This window comes from Hyperolius riggenbachi, chromosome 8 (genome assembly GCF_040937935.1).
Source record: "Hyperolius riggenbachi isolate aHypRig1 chromosome 8, aHypRig1.pri, whole genome shotgun sequence".
NCBI lineage: Eukaryota > Metazoa > Chordata > Amphibia > Anura > Hyperoliidae > Hyperolius > Hyperolius riggenbachi.
The window spans coordinates 26214907-26232335 of record NC_090653.1 but is presented as its reverse complement, the minus strand read 5'-3'; the positions used below and the strand labels follow the sequence as shown (position 1 = coordinate 26232335).

Sequence of the window (17429 nt, the reverse complement as noted above, 5' to 3'; positions counted from 1 at the left end):
CTGAGACAGATGAAATTAAAGTTTTATACATAGCTGGGGCTTCCTCCAGCCGCCTTCAGGATAATCAGTCCCTCGTTGTCTTCCTCCACCACCTGGATCTTCTGCTATGAGTTGAGGTACTTGAGCCAGTCGGGCGTAGTGCGCATGCACACACTCCGCCACCAGGAGCATACTACACCTGTGCAGCACTATTGCGCAAGTGCAGAATTTTCCTGGCTGTGGGAGCGGCATGCGGCCGGACAGCGCTGACTGGCTGAATTACCAGGTTTCATAGCAGAAGATCCGGGTGGTGGAGGACAGCAAGGGACTGATTAGCCTGAAGGGGGCTGGAGGAAGCCCCAGGAATGTATAAAACTTTACTTTTCATCCGTCTCAGTTACCCTTTAATTTGTAGTCACCAAACCAAATTTTAACATATCAAATTATTTGATTTCATCAGCAAAGGGAGTGCATAAATTTGCATAAATAGGCATCAATGCAGAATTATTTCCATCTCGTTGACCATCTCTTAGTGACACAGCTACACATCAGGCTTTATTCTTACAGCATAGATGTTATTTAGTATATATAAGAGATTCTTGTGTACACATCATATATACAGTCACAATCAGATATGTATATCTGACCTTAAAAATACGGGGACTGCTTTATTGAAGCAGCACAAGTAACTCATTTTGATTGGTTTATTTCATTTTTGTGGACTAAGCACAGCTATTTCTGTATATATAGTGTATATATACATTATTTTTAATGACTATTATCTGAGAAATAGAACATTTTATCATATTTTATATTTTAATTACAGTTACAAATTCATTAGGAGTCGGAGTCGGTGCATTTTTTCCCGACTCCGACTCCAGGCACCCAAAATTGCCCGACTCCACGACTCCGACTCCACGACTCCGACTCCACAGCCCTGCCCGGCACCCCTCTGATTTCCCCCCCCCCCCCCCCCCCCCCCAATCGCCACCGGTAATATTTACCCGTCCGCGATCCCGCAAGAGCCGCAGTTTTAGTATTTGGCTTCAGTCGTCAGTATGGCGACGATCGGGACATGACGTCATCTACGTCATGACGTCATGCGCAGTCCCGATCCACCCCATAGCGAAGCCTGGAGCTGATTGGGAGGCTGCGCCATCTCGGGATCCCTGGGGGGTACGTATACCAGCGGTGATTGGGGGCGATCAGGGGGGACCGGTGGCACTTGGGAGGCATATTTAGCTAGCGAAGTGCAAGCTTAAAGGGAAGGTTCAGGGACTGTTTAAAAAAAAATAAAAATCCGCATCCACTTACCTGGGGCTTCTTCCAGCCCGTGGCAGGCAGGAGGTGCCCTCGGCGGCGCTCCGCAGGCTGCCGGTGGTCTCCGGTGGCCGACACGGCAAGGCCGGCGGCCAGGTCGGGATCCTTCCGCGTTCCGAAATGCGCCTCACGGCGGCGCGCTGACGTCATCGGACGTCCTCCGGGCTTTACTGCGCAGGTTCAGTAGTTCTGAGCCTGCGCAGTAAAGCCCGGAGGACGTCCGATGACGTCAGCGCGCCGCCGTGAGGCGCATTTTGGAACGCGGAAGAAGCCCGACCTGGCCGCCGGCCAGGTCGTGTCGACCACCGGCAGCCTGCGGAGTGGCGCCGAGGGCACCTCCTGCCTGCCACGGGCTGGAGGAAGCCCCAGGTAAGTGGATGCAGATTTTATTTTTTTTTTAAACAGTCCCTGAACCTTCCCTTTTAAAGTGAACTTCCGGACTAAAAATCGACTCAGCAGCACTGAAAAGGCTTGGTGTTACTTTAACAGTTTCACAGCATCAGAACTTTGTTTCTCTTATACAAGCCTCATTTTTAGCTGCACAGAAGAAAACTGCCCGGGCTTTTTTCCCCTGATGCTGTGCAAAGCATGATGGGATTTCTGATGTTGTTCTCGTTCTGCTGTTTTGGTGCAATTTTTTTTTTCTTACATTTTGAATTTGACATTTGAAGCCTAGCGTATGCAGCTGGGAGGGGTAATCAGGACACAGGACAGTTGGAACTGCGTCTCCTGCTCCTTGTCACCTCCTTTCAACCAAAAAGATGGCTGCCCCCATGACAAAGATGGCAGCCCCCATGAATCACAAACATTTGCCTGTTCTTTTAAAACAGAGTGGGTAAGAGATTATATTACCTATCTATTCTAATTAACATAACTAATGTAACTTGATGACAGTATGTTTGTTTAGGCTGAAGTTCCCCTTTAACCATGTAAAACAAGATATATTTAAAAAAAACACTCCGGGGGCCATGCGATCCTCTCCGGCGGCTAGCCCGGGCGTTGGTCGGGCTTACCGCCAGGGAGGTTAAAGTTTACTATAAAAGGATTGAGGACACCAGGTGCTGCACGAAATATACTGGCCACACCCTAATCCAACATCGCAGAATGGTCCAAATATAAGCAAATTGCCAGTGCTCCTAGGTAAGAGAAAACGGAGCAGATTTATACACCTATATAAGGAAATTGCCATGTGGCATTGTGATGGGCCAATCAGGGACCCCTCTTTTTAAAGCAGCCCTATACACAGAACTTTTTCTCCGCTCTAAAAGATAAGCAAAAGCATAATAACCTTTAAAGAAAATAATTTCTTGGTTACAGCTGATACAAATCCTGCAATCGATCCAGTGTGTACTCCCTGCTTTCATGGAAGCAGCCACAGGGTTAACATCCTCTGTTTTCAAATTAGCTGCTCTGCCAAGGCAGCCAGCTGTCACAACTGAGAAATCAAATTACAGCTGTGATTAGTCACAGATGAGGGGGGATTAGACAGGCTAAACTCTCTAAATACATTCAGGGTGCATTTCTCTTTGCTTTTCTTCTGTCCTGTGCAAGAGGTCAGGTGCACTTTAAGCCCTGGTTTGATTGATAACCTTTATTTCTTCCTCTCTGCAGGATCTGGACAGGCAGTTGTGGGAGCTGGAGAGGCAGCTGGGGGAGCTGAGACTCCGAGCCGAGACCGACAACCAAAACGGTGAGTAGACAACATGGCGGAGGAGGTGACATCGCTGGTGTGCAGCCAATAACATCCTTCCTGTATCTGTGTCTGCCTGGAGGTGTGAGGGAGCAAAGGGTTTCTGAAACCTGAGTAAATGGGAGACCACTTTTTCTCCAAAAGTAGGGATATATATACATTCTCTCTCTCTCTCTATATACCTAGGTGCGCCTTATAGTCCGAAAAATATGGAAATTTATAAAATATTGTAAAAATAAAAGCGCAATTTTATCAATTGTTGTTTTCAGTTCCTATGTAAGGTATACCTGAGACGGGCTATATGCCGTATTTATATTTTACCCGGGGCTTCCTCCAGCCCATGAGGTCCGTGGCTCCCCACGCCGCCGTTTCCGGTATTGGGGCCGCCTGTGCTCTATGCTCTCCTGCGCATGTGTGGCTCGGCTGCGCACGCACTCTCACAGCCGGGATCCTACTTCTCAGTAGTACTGCGCAGGCACCGAAGGCTGGCAGGGGCGCACATATGGCCGAGCCGCGCATGCGCTGGAGAGGGCATAACTGGCCAGAATACAGGAGAGGATTGCTACTGAACAGAGACACCAGAGAGGGAAGCCACGGACCTCATGGGGCTGGAGGAAGCCCCAGGTAAGTATAAATACTGGCATATAGCCTGTCTCAAGTACACTTTAACACTAGATTTACCAGGGCTGCGCAAATTTGCGTTAATTCCCCACAGCTCACACCTAGTAGCATCCCTGCTGAGTTTTTTAACATGCCATCAGCTCCATTGTTCTCTTTCTTTTGTTCTGAAAACACAACCATTACCTGTGAGGCCTGAGCATTTGTTTACTCTACCTCACATCCCCCACAACCAGAGAGTTCTGTTCTTTGTGTGCCAGACTGATACTGTAATCAAGGGGCTTTTATTGGTGTTTCAATGTGCACTGTGTGGGTAGAGGTCATGGGAGTGCCCAGTGCAGTAGCAAGTCACTCGTGCTTCACTGCGCAAGCTGGACCCACAAAGTCTGCTAAGGTTTGTCATTGCCATAATACATATGATATTTATATAAACCCACGACGGACAATTTCTTTACTTCACTGTCACTGTCGCACAGACTGCTGCAGTGCAAAACAATGCTATTGGGCACGGTGAATAAAGTCCGGTGTGAACTTCCTCAGCTTGCAAAAGACACTGCACAGCGAGAGGTATTATTATTATTTATTGTATTTATAAAGCGCCAACATATTATGCAGCACTGAATAATAATTTAGGTTACAGACAATATTTAGGGGTGACATACAGCAATATGACAATACAGGAATACAAGAAAACCAGATCACACAGCACAGTATGAGTACAAGGTAATGCTTAGTCAGTCACTGGAGGGGAGCATGGAGATTAGGCAAGTTAGGTTCACTCAAATGCATAGCATGGGTTCACAGTAATGGAGGTGCATGATCAGGTAGGACACAAAAGGAGGAGGACCCTGCCCAAAGGCTTACAATCTAGAGGGAGAGGTAGGGACACGAGAGGTAGGGGACCAGAGTTCAGCTGTGGGTTTAGAGCAATTGTCACTTCCGCATATCAGCGATGTCCGCTAGGGCCCCCCAAAATAGCGCTAGCGCTAGCGACGCCACTGAGCACTGGTGTAAAATTCAGTGCAGTTTCTAGGCTAAAATGCACCCAGGGCGAGGGTGTAAAAATTGCGCCCCCCCCAAAGCAAGGTATGGGTGCCCGCAGTATAGGTTAGCCAGGTCTAGTTGCACTCAGTATAGATTCCCCCAGTATAGGTAGCCCAAAATAGGTACCCCAGTATAGGTAGCCAGCTATAGGTCCCCCCAGTATAGGTAGCCAGGCATAGGTGAGCCAGTATAGTTGCCCCCAGTACAGGTTAGCTAGGTGGGTGCCTCTAATATAGGTAGCCAGAATAGTTGCCCCCAGCATAGGTTAGATAGGTAGATGCCCCCAGTATAGGTTAGTTAGGTAGGTGCCTCCAATATAGGTAGCCAGTATAGTTGTCACCTGTATAGGCTAGCTAGGTAGGTAGGTAGGTGCCCCCAATACTGGTTAGATAAGTTAATGTTCCCACTATAGGTTAGATAGGTAGCTGCCCCCCAGTATAGGTTAGATAGGTAGGTGCCCTCCAGTATAGGTTAGATAGGTAGGTGCCCCCCAGTATAGGTTAGATAGGTAGGTGCCCCCCAGTATAGGTTAGATAGGTAGGTGCCCCCCAGTATAGGTTAGATTAGGTAGCTGCCCCCTCAGTATAGGTTAGATTAGGTAGCTGCCCCCCAGGTTAGATAGGTAGGTGCCCCCAAGGATAGGTTAGATATGTAGGCGCCCCCCAGTATAGGTTAGGTAGGTGCCCCCCATGATGGAGGGGGGAGCCGCAGCCGCGGGGAGGGCAGCCCAACCTCTCCCTCCCTTCCTCTTCCCAGCCGCCCTCCGTGCTCCCCGCTCAGACTGCAAAGCAATGGGCAGGGAAGCGCTATACAAAACTACTCACCTTCCTGGTTCCAATCGCTGCTCTCTCGCCGCCAGTCTCCTCTCTGCACAGAGTAGACGCTGATACACACGCTGCTTCCTGTGTGTGTATCAGCGTCTACTCTGTGCAGAGAGGAGACTGGCGGCGAGAGAGCAGAGATTGGAACCAGGGAGGTGAGTAGTTTTGTATAGCGCTTCCCTGCCCATTGCTTTGCAGTCCGAGGGGGGAGCACGGAGGGCGTCCTGGGAGAGGAAGGGAGGGAGAGGTCGGGCTGCCCTCCCCGCGGCTGCAGCTCCCCCCTCCATCACAGCGCCCCCCCCCCCCCTTCCAACAGCGCTCAGGGCGCCTGCACGGCCCTAGAAACGGCCATGGTAAAATTATACACACATTCACATACCTTCATGTGGTTATAGTCTGTTATCGTGTTGGGTTTCCTCTTTCTGCCGTCACCGATCGTCACGTCTTGGTGCATGGAACTTAGAACACACACAGTCTTGTTTTTTTTAGGTGCATAAATTGTCAAGGAGACACTGCCACTTCTAAGCACTGAAGTGGAGAATACCTCTCGCTGTGCAGTGTCTTTTGCAAGCTGAGGAAGTTCACGCCGGACTTTATTCACCGTGCCCAATAGCATTGTTTTGCGCCGCAGCAGTCTGTGCAACAGTGACAGTGAAGTAGAGAAATTGTCCGTCGTGACATTTCTCCCATCATCCAAAAATGGCTCCATCAGATTCATGACCACGTTCTCTGCCAGCCTCTCTCCCTCCGACAGGACAGCATCACACCTTTTGGCCACCTCTACAGCATTCATATGTTGTGAAAAGCAAGCCTAATTGCATTACAGTATCTGCCATACTGCCATCAATGCCATGGCAATGGAATGCCTCAGTCTGTCATCATTTGTCATGTCAATGGAACACTGCCAAAAGTGCCAATTGCCCTCTGATTGCATTTTGCTGCATGAATCGGCAACAGAGTTCTGTGTCTGCGTGGGTTTCCTCCGGGCACTCCGGTTTCCTCCCACATCCCAAAAACATACAGATAAGTTAATTGGCTTCCCCATAAAATTGGCCCTAGATGACGATACATACACTACATGATACATACATAGACATACTGTATGATTATGACAGGGACTAGATTTTGAGCCACTCTGAGGGACAGTTAGTGATGAGACAATATACTCTGTACAGTGCTACGTAATATGATACGGCAGGCATGTCTGAAGGTTTCCATCCAAGTCTCACACAGCTACTTTGTGTAAACAAATGTGCAAGGCCTTAGGTAATGGGTGGTTTGCACAACAATAGATTGAAGATAATCAACCCTAAAGACCTGTGAACATCTCAGCAGGAGTGAATAACACCTCTAGCCTTGCAACAGAAAGTAGAAAACTCGGTAATTCTAGTGTTAAATGGCTGCAGTAATTGTCCTTGAAGTGTGTAACGATTTGTGTCAGCAAGGAATAGAATTCTAATTAGGTGATCTGCAGAATCACCTATAATACTGGTATATCAGAAGCTGATGTGATAGCTTAATAGCAAGTATAGTGATTGGTGCAACAGTAGTACTGATAGGTTTAGCTATACCTCACCAGAGGGAGCTGGTGGGTACTAACAGTACAGCGTCCCTCACCAGAGTCAAGGGCCCTCTGGTGAGACTAATCAAGTTGGCAACAGACAGACAGATGCAGTACAAAATCGGAAGGCAGAGACAGGAAGGTATAAACAGGCAGAGTTGGCAGCAAGATCAGATGGGCAGCGGTACAGAGTCACTGAGCAGAAGAGTAGTCAGAACGAGCCAGAGTCATGCACAGATAATAACACAGTAATGAATAATCTTTAAGGCTATCAAACAATTCCTATCTTGTGTTAAATCCCCGGTTTCCTCACGGATCAAAGCACACCGGAACTATCTAAGGGTCTGAGGCCTGCACAGAGTATTCGCAACAGCAGACAAGTTGCGAGTGATTTGGCAAGGCTTAAAGGGACACTTAAGTCAAACAAAAAAAATGAGTTTTACTCACCTAGGGCTTCCAATAGACCCCTGCAGCTGTCCGGTGCCCTCGCTGTCTCCCTCTGATCCTCCTGGCCCCCGCCAGCAACCACTTCCTGTTTCGGTGACAGGAGCTGACAGGCTGGGGACGCGAGTGATTCTTCGCATTCCCAGACACATTAGCACCCTCTATGCTACTATATGGTATATGATATATGCTATAGCAGCATAGATTACGCTATTGTGGCCAGGAACGCGAAGAATCACTCGCGTCCCCAGCCTGTCAGCTCCTGTCACCGAAACAGGAAGTGGCTGCCGGCGGGGCCAGGAGGATCGGAGGGAGATGGCGAGGGCACTGGACAGCTGCAGGGCGCTATTGGAAGCCCCAGGTGAGTAAAACTCATTTTTTTTGGTTTGACTTAAGTGTCCCTTTAAGAAGCAGAGGAGACCCCTCCGGCACGCCTACTCCCATCAACCAATGAGGAGCGGTGAGTGTCTCCTCTGACGTCAGCCGACCGGTCAGCTGACGCGCCTCCTCCCCGCATAAAGGTCCTGTCTGTGTGCGCGACAAAGCGACCCTATGTGCAACTGACAGACTCGTCCTCGGCGTGCTAGACGCTGCCTTTTTTACACACATACACACACACACGCACACCCCAGTGAGGTGTTATTGATTTTATTCTGGTGTATTTTGATGTGTTCAAGCAGGTGTGGGGTGTTTTTTGCACAACTTTTGCTGCCTAATCAATCAAAGGGTGCAGTGATCCCTTAGCAATCCAACAAATACATAGAGGGATCCACACACAGACTTTTCAGGAACAACATGAATTTTATTGTCCCAATGCACACATACACAACGTGATCGTCCAAGCAGAGGATTGTTTTGGGGCCTATCTGGTCCCTTTTATCAAGGCATAAGCATACAAACCTGTACAAACACCAATGTACAGATCCGCTTAAATAATAAAAAACAAATGGAGCAACACACCCCTAACTGCCCATTAGTACCGCCTCTAATCGAGTGGTGTGACACTCAAGTCATCCAACCAATAATTTTGAATTGCTTGACATATCAGTATATCTGTCAGAGAAGCCCAGTGTTGAAAAGTGCAACCGCCCATTTGCAATAATTCCTGATGTGGGCGTGGCCTCCTGGAGGTGCATACACGTTTGTTGGCCAATCACCTCTCAGCCAAACTGGAGGGTCTGTTGCTTAGTGATTCCTATGCCAGCCACGCGTTGGCCGGTAGGACATCACTAGATGTAAGCGTGCCTCCTCCTTGGTTGGTGAGCTCGCCGAGTGTCGGTCACTTGGTCAATGATGACATTAAAGAGAAACCGTAACCAAGAACTGAACTTCATCCCAATCAGTAGCTGATACCCCCTTTTACATGAGAAATCTTTTCCTTTTCACAAACTGCTCATCAGGGGGCTCTGTATGGCTGATATTGTGGTGAAACCCCTCCGACAGGAAACTGTGAGGACCATGGTACTGGCAGTTTCCTGTCTGTGAACCTTGCTGCATTGTAGGAAATGGCTGTTTACAGCGATTTCCAACAGCCAAAAAAGCATGCAGCAGCTACACCACCTGCCTGTAGTCAAAATGTCACCATGTGATAAATGTCAGAATGTAAATCAGGGATTTAAAAGATTTTACAATGGGCAAACACTGACTAAATCATTTATACATAATTGTAAGAATGAAGCACTTTTTTATTAGATTATTTTCACTGGAGCTCCTCTTTAAGTCACATGGACCATGCTGCGCCGCAGCCACAGTCTGTTACCGCCCACTTGCGGCTCTAACTTTAAAATTCACCTTTTTTCTGAAAAGTCTGTGCGGATCTCTCTCTCGATTTGTTTAACTTTTGCTGTCTCTCGTTGCTTCAACCTGACATTTTTGAAATGTGTAGCTTGAATTAAATTCAGACTGAGCAGATTTTTCATACAATTACATTTCTCATTTTCAAAAACTTGACAGGTTAACTCTTTTTTTTTTCCGTGAAAAATACAACAAACTATTTGTAAATCAATATTTTGAGTTTTATATTTATACAAAGCATCTTTCTTAAAATGGGAAGAGTCTAAATAAAATAACATTAAATGTTTATTGGTCAAATGTTTATCGAAAAGCAATATTTCAATATTTCCAGCGATGTCATTGTAATATTATTTTGTATAGGGTTGGTGTGATTTGACTATCGCATTCTGTGTTTTTGTTTTTTGTTTATTGTTACTGCCATTTTACACGTCCTTACATTTTTGGGAATGGGGCTGTATCTGTATGTAGAGAAGGCTCTCAGCTGATGAGGTTGGAATGCTAATGGTTGCGCACAGTACGTTGTGTCAGCCTGAGGAGGCCGCATCTTGCATACCTGACAGCTGAATATTTTATTCCAATATTCTGCTGAATGTAGCTTTTCTGTAAGTTCTGCAGAGACTGCCAAGTATAGTGTGTGTCGTTTCTGGCCCGCTTCTCTGCCCCACGTGGCCCGCTTCTGCCTCACACAGTGCGTCTCTGCCCCACGCGGCCCGCTTCTGCCTCACACAGTGCGTCTCTGCCCCACGCGGCCCGCTTCTGCTTCACACGGTGCGTCTCTGCCTCACGCGGCCCGCTTCTGCCTCACGCGGCCCGCTTCTGCCTCACACAGCCCGCTTCTGCCTCACACAGTGCGTCTCTGCCCCACGCGGCCCGCTTCTGCTTCACACGGTGCGTCTCTGCCTCACGCGGCCCGCTTCTGCCTCACACAGTGCGTCTCTGCCCCACGCGGCCCGTCTCTGCCTCACGCGGCCCGTCTCTGCCTCACGCGGCCCGTCTCTGCCTCACGCGGCCCGTCTCTGCCTCACGCGGCCCGTCTCTGCCTCACGCGGCCCGTCTCTGCCTCACGCGGCCCGTCTCTGCCTCACGCGGCCCGTCTCTGCCTCACGCGGCCCGTCTCTGCCTCACGCGGCCCGTCTCTGCCTCACGCGGCCCGCTTCTGCCTCACGCGGCCCGCTTCTGCCTCACACAGTGCGTCTCTGCCCCACGCGGCCCGCTTCTGCCTCACGCGGCCCGCTTCTGCCTCACGCGGCCCGCTTCTGCCTCACGCGGCCCGCTTCTGCCTCACGCGGCCCGCTTCTGCCTCACGCGGCCCGCTTCTGCCTCACGCGGCCCGCTTCTGCCTCACGCGGCCCGCTTCTGCCTCACGCGGCCCGCTTCTGCCTCACGCGGCCCGCTTCTGCCTCACGCGGCCCGCTTCTGCCTCACGCGGCCCGCTTCTGCCTCACGCGGCCCGCTTCTGCCTCACGCGGCGCGTCTCTGCCTCACGCGGCCCGCTTCTGCCTCACGCGGCCCGCTTCTGCCTCACGCGGCCCGCCTCTGCCTCACGCGGCCCGCCTCTGCCTCACGCGGCCCGCCTCTGCCTCACGCGGCCCGCCTCTGCCTCACGCGGCCCGCCTCTGCCTCACGCGGCCCGCCTCTGCCTCACGCGGCCCGCCTCTGCCTCACGCGGCCCGTCTCTGCCTCACGCGGCCCGTCTCTGCCCCACGCGGCCCGCCTCTGCCCCACGCGGCGCGCCTCTGCCCCACGCGGCGCGCCTCTGCCCCACGCGGCGCGCCTCTGCCCCACGCGGCGCGCCTCTGCCCCACGCGGCGCGCCTCTGCCCCACGCGGCGCGCCTCTGCCCCACGCGGCGCGCCTCTGCCCCACGCGGCGCGCCTCTGCCCCACGCGGCGCGCCTCTGCCCCACACCACACGTGGCAGGTTATTGGCCTCATACAATTAGTCCATTATATGGTCCTTTCTTTTATCCTCGTCCCGGTACCTCCCCTTTTCTTCCTTGCAACCTTTTCGGTCCAAGCTCTCTCTCCCTCCATCCTTCTCAGCCTTGTCTATCTCTTTCACCCTCCTTGGACTGGTGTGCCCCCTCCCTTCTTTCTGTTTTGGACCCAGTTCCCGTGGCAATAGTCTACTTTAGGGGACCTGGCAGGAAACGCATAGGGAACAGTTCTCCAATCACAGGACCCTCTTAGAACACAAAGCATTATGATTGGACAAATACTGTGGGCTTAGTTTACTACAACCTAGAGGAAACCTAGAAGTTCGAGTTGATGTTGTCCAACCAATCATGTTAGCTGAATTTCCCTATGAGATTTACGCCTGGGTCCCCCAAAGTACACTAGTGTCCTCCCTATTTTGGTTACATCTTTCTCAGCTCTGTCCCTCCCTACCTTTCTTTCTCCCTTCATCTTCCTCTGCCCCATTCCTCCCCCTCCCTTTCCCAGTTTCTTTGCATTTCACTGTTGTCACATTCCATAGCCATTGTGATAGGGTTGAACTAAGCAAATTAGTTTGTAGTATAGAGTCCTACCCCATGATCCAATCATCCAGCCATTTTCTCTACTGACATTTTACTGGTAAGTTTTGTGAGTCTTTGACCTCTTCTTCCCCCCTCTCTCCTTACAGTGGAGTGTGACGGCACAGAATCGGGTGATGTCTTCCTGGACAGACCGGTGAGGTCAGGCCAGGCTGAGGCCCGCATTCAGTACGCCAGCGAGCGTCCGAAGAGCGCAGGTGAGGCACCACCCTTTTACCCCCTCTCCACCCCGCCTACTTTCCCTACCCTGTGCCTGGATCAAATGAACTTTGATCAGAAAGTTTCCCGTTTCTGTCCCCTGTAACCCCAGACTTTTCTTCTGCCCTCAGGTGACCTGGTTGTGGGTTCCCAGCACCCCCGCCCCTCTTCTTCCCGCCTCGCTGTTCCACGCTCCATGTCTGCTCCTTACTCCTCCCCTTGCTCTACTCCTCCGCCTCCACCTCCTCCAACCCCTCCCCTTCCTCCTGCCCGCAGAGCTGAAGGCTACATCCTATCTCTCCTCCGCCGCCAGCTCCGTGCACCCTTCATGCGATCAGTGTCCACAGAACGTGCCGCCCCGCCTCCTCCTGCTCCTCCTCCCGCTACAACCTGTAGGATGGCCAATGCTTCTTATACCCCTCCTCATCGGGGTCCTCGCAGGAAACACCCCCCGCTGCTGAAGGGACGCAGCGTAGAGGGCTCTCCGCCAAGACCTCCCAGGAAGTGTCTGTCTGCAGAGGAGCCACCAAGGAAGAGGGGTGGCCGGAGGACACCGCGATCTTTGTCAGAGACGAGTTTAAGAGACCCCCTTCAGAGAGCCGACGAGAGCGTAGAACTTGGGCCTCACGAAGAGGTGTGGGAGGGGTCCAGAGGAAACTTGGACGCTTGGAGTCACGCCAGAAACCAGAGAGAAAGCTGGGCTAACGCCAGATCACAGACTGAGGGCTGGGCTGACCAGCGGTGCTTCGTTCAGGAATGGGGTGACCCCCGGGTTCACATGCAGGAGGCAGCAAGGTGTTACACGCTGGGTAGAGACGGAAGGACCCCATCTGTCAGGATCGGCCCTCCTTGCAGGAAGTGGCGATCTACTGCCGAGATCAGTGCTGGGGTACCAGAGGTAGAACCGCAGGTCGATTCTGAAGGGGAGGAGGAGGAAGAAGGGGGTCTGGTCTGGCCTATGCAGCTTCCTCCACGAGATGCAGAGGGCCGCCCACAGGTCTTCAAAGTGAAAGCCTCACAGGCCCTAAAGAAGAAAATCATGCGGTTCCATACAGGGTCCCTCAAGGTTATGACGACCGTGTGACGATGCTCCCCATCTCAAACTCGGCCACTTGTGTGTGGTGTCTGCCATGTGATCGTCATGTGACCAAATCCTGTATAGTAATGGCTGATATCCTCAGTCTATCATGTGCAATGTTTACCCAAATTTACACTCCGCTGATCCAGAAGAGCAGAGACCCCGTTCCTAAGTTTGTGGGGGTCCTCCATGAGGGAGATAAATAAAGGGTGTACTGTCATGACCCTGGTTGTGGATCAACATTACCGTTTGTTTACAAAGTGCCACGATACTCTGCACCGGGGTCGCAAGAGCTTACAATATGATTAAGGGGAAGGGGTCTATGACTGGTTTAAAGTAGGATTATACTACCAAAACTAAAATTTCAGTAACTATTCTTGCATAAGAGAACATCTGAAAGCATTTCCAATTATTTCCTGTGTGTAAACCTTTATTTTCACTGCGGAGAGTACAGTAGAAGCTTGCTCATTTCTGGTGATTGGCAAATTTAATCATAGCTGGTTCTCGCCCTGTGTCTTCACTATGCTCCTCCTTCTGCTGGCAACTGCTGCTGCTGAGTCACTTTAGCAGAGGAAGAGGGGCAGAGTGAAGGCACAGGGAGTTTCTGCCCTTTGCAGATGAGCAAGTGTCTACTGCTCTCTGCAGAGAAAATAATGTTATACACAGGGAATACTTGGGAATGCTTTCAAATGTTCTTTTTATGTAACTAAGAGTAGTTATTGAAATGTTAGTTTTTGGGGTATAATCCCACTTTAAACTTCCTTCTATCGTCCACTCTGCTGCCATTTTGCCAGGAAGCCTCCCACATAGCTCATTGGGTTGGGTAGATGGCATAGGGGGCGTGTTGATGGGCAGGCTGGTCATGTGACCAGAGGTGGTTGGTTCAGGGGGGCGTGTTGATGGGCAAGACTGGTCATGTGACGAGGTGGTTTTCTCCCTCCAGCATGCTGTGAGTGTAGTAAGCGTCCCACTGTGAGGCGTGGGCAATGAGCAGTATTATACATGTATATCTACTGTAAATAAAGTGTACATAGCGCTGTTATATATGTACAGAGTCTGTATAGAACTGTATGGTTTTCTACTGTACATTGTAAATAAAGTGTTTGTCACCGTACCATTGTCCTGGTATTTTCTTCCTTCTATGATCTGTGCTTGGTGCTGTCATCTTCAAGATAAACTATAGAAAGGGCATTGACCTTCTAGAATGGTATAAAGATGCGCAACTAAACAGGGCTGTGGAGTCAGTAAAAAAATACTCAGACTCCTCAGTTTATGAAACCTCCAACTCCGGCTCCAGTTACCTAAAATGCCTCCGACTCCTCAGCCCGGCAACTGAATCAATCAGAGGGATGGAAGATCTCGCTAACCGAGAAAGGTTGGGGAAACTGGGCTTATTTAGCTTGGAGAAAAGGCGACTGAGAGGTGACCTGATTAATATGCATAAATACATCAGAGGACAATACAAAAGCTTGGCAGGTGAGCTTTTTTGCCCATAGGGTTGTACAGCGGACAAGGGGGACATGATCTGCATATGGAGGAAAATGATCCACTTTTATGACAATTTGATCAAAGCGATTGGTTATACGAAAAAATAGAAACGTTTTTTTTTTTTAAAGTGGACCTGAACTCTTGCAAAGGACTGAGGAAATGCAGAGACATGCACCCACCCTGTATGTATTTAGAGTAACTTTGTGTCTAATTACAAGTTGTAATCTGATCCCTCCCCTGTGTCACATGACAGCCTATGGCAGAGATTGCAGATAAAGCCATTTCAAAGCACAGGAGGTTAACATGTCTGCTTTCATGAAAGCAGGAAGTAGAAACGGTGCAGATTTATTTTCGCAATTGTATCAGCTGTACCAAAGACATTATTTTTGTTTAAAGGTTATTATGCTGTTTTGCGTATCTTTTAGAGCAGAGGCGACATTCTGAGTTCAGGTCCGCTAAATTCAGTTTTTTTGTTGTTTTTTTTTGGTTTTTTTTTACTGATGTGTTGATTGGGAGTGATGGATTTTTCTGATCAATTTTATGAAAATGTCATGGTGTAGGATAGATCAGTTTCTTAAAGGCAACCAGAGGTGAGAGGGGTATGGAGGCTGACATGTTTGTTTCCTTATAAAACAATGCAGTTTGCCTGGCTGTCCTGCTGCTCTTCTACCTCGAATAATTCTAGCCATAGCCCCTGAACAAGCATGCAGCAGATCAGAAGTCTGACAAGATTACCTGAATGCTTCTTTCAAGTGTGGGATTTGGACCCTACTGACCAGGCAGATCAGCAGACTAGCCAGGTAACTGGTATTGGTTAAACAGAAATAATTATGGCAGCTTTCATATCCCCCTCACCTCGGGTTCCTTTTAAAGTCCACAAGTTGCAGTCTGACTGAAGCCCCCACTGTCCTCCACTATGAATATGTCCTAAAGCGCTCTCCACTTTAAAGAGAAACTGTAACCAAGAATTGAGGTTCATCCCAATCAGTAGCGGATACCCACTTTCCCATGAGAAATATTTTCCTTTTCACAAACTGATCGGGGGGCTCTGTATGGCTGATAATGTGGTGAAACCCCTCCCACAGTGTGATGTCAGGACCATTGTTGCATTGTGGGAAATGACAGCTGTTTCCAACTGCCAAAAAAGCAAGCAGCATCACCTGCCAGCAGTAAAAATGTCACCATGTGATAAATATCAGAATGAAAATCAGGGAGAGGAAATATTTTACAATGGGCAAACACTGGCTAAATCATTTATACATAATTATTGTAAAAATGAAGCACTTTTTTTACTACATTATTTTCACTGGAGTTCCTCTTTAAAGTGCTGAATGCTATTTGGGACTAACAGAGAGGTGGATCAGCTCTTTATAAATACGACAGTCATCATTATTATTTAGTATTTATATAGCGCAGACAACTTCCGCAGCGCTGTACAGAATATATTGGCCTCAATTCACTAAGCTTATCTCCTGTCTTTAATAACGTTTCTAGAGTTGTTACCATGGTGATGAGGCATGTAGTATGCAGGAAACCTTTTACCTCAGGCAAGCCTAAAGTTAGCTCTTCTGTCTTTAAGTTAACTCTTCAATCCTTAAAATAACTTCAGAGTTAAAGACAGGCTGTTAATTAACTGCGTGTGAAAATAACTACAGAGGAGGTAACTTAAGGAATGAAGAGATAAGATAACTCTTACTGTGCGGAGGAAATTTTTTTTTTCCCCCCTCTTGCCTTATCTCCAGCATGACCTTAATGGATTGAGGCCAGTGAGAGAGTTAACAACCTGTCTTTAACTCTGGAGTTATTTTTAAATGTTCTGTTTTGTTTTTTTTTGTTTCAATCGTTTTTATTGAGGAAGAATTTTGAAGGAGAAAGAACAATTTTACAACATAACATTGCAGTTATAGGGATAAGCAAAAGCAATACAGTCATTTGATGCTAAACTTATTGTAACTCATACAATCATAAGACACTATCATATATCACATAACTAAAGGGTTAAACATTAATTCCCAGGTGTGATCAGGCAAAATGTCCGGGATGCAAACTTGCAGGATAACACGACATCCGTCACTAGCCCCAATGGGGTCGGATGGGGACTAACCAACTGTGTCTTGTCCAGTACCTTTGGCCATGAAACCTGTCTTCCAGCGAAGTCAAGTTTTGCTAACTAGCTAGCATAAGCATTGATCAAATCAGTTAGGTACTAACTGCAACAATGGATATAGACTGTAAACTGGAAAGAAGTGACTTCGTTTTAATTTAGCGGTCATTATAATATCGTGGTATGAAGATCTAGCATCCATAACTCCACAGTAAGATCTAAAATAATAGGGATTCAGCGGATAAAACAAGGTGCAAAAAGAAGTTTAAGAGTGTAGGAAAGTAAGGATCGAGAAGGAAAAGGGAAAAGTCGTAGAAAAGTTGTAGAAGTTCCGGAGACGAGGGATGCCCCAGCTGATCCTCCTTATACAAGTTATCCTTGCTTGTGAGAAGTAACCATGACAAGGTCATTGATTATGCACCATCGCTATTTGTTCAGGGTTTAGTAAGTAGGTTATTAATGGGTCCCAGATTTTGTGAAACCTTTTCATATTGTCATTCATTCGGGCCCTCAATTTCTAGAAGAACAAGATACTGCCGAGCCTGTTCTTGACCGCTTCAAATGAGAGATTGGGTGTTCCAGGCTGCCGCTATTTTGATTTTAGTTACAGTAAAGATAAAATTGATGAGAGTATTTTGAATAGGGGATAGATTGGGGTATGGGCAGCCTAATAGGACATGGAGAGGATTCTGCGAAACTGGGGCATTGATTAGGGATGATGCCCAGGTACAGACCCTAATCCATAACCTTCTTACCTT

At 48.7% G+C, this 17429-nt stretch overlaps 1 protein-coding gene across 5 annotated transcripts in view; it reads left to right on the top strand.

The window, feature by feature from the left end:
• LOC137528678 (guanine nucleotide-binding protein G(I)/G(S)/G(O) subunit gamma-8-like) overlaps positions 1–17429 on the top strand; it is a 53848-nt gene that overhangs the window by 12225 nt on the left and 24194 nt on the right. The window contains exons 2-4 of one of the 5 annotated variants that reach the window (XM_068250136.1): positions 2911–2989; positions 11893–12000; positions 12133–14193. The exons of 1 other annotated variant lie outside the window; for it this stretch is intronic. In XM_068250136.1, coding sequence (XP_068106237.1) covers positions 2911–2989; positions 11893–12000; positions 12133–13085 — 1140 coding nt within the window. In that variant the 3' untranslated portion in view covers positions 13086–14193. Of the gene's footprint in view, positions 1–2910; positions 2990–11892; positions 12001–12132; positions 14194–17429 lie in introns of those variants that run through there. 3 more of the 5 variants (XM_068250137.1, XR_011023455.1, XM_068250139.1) reach the window with 3 other exon arrangements.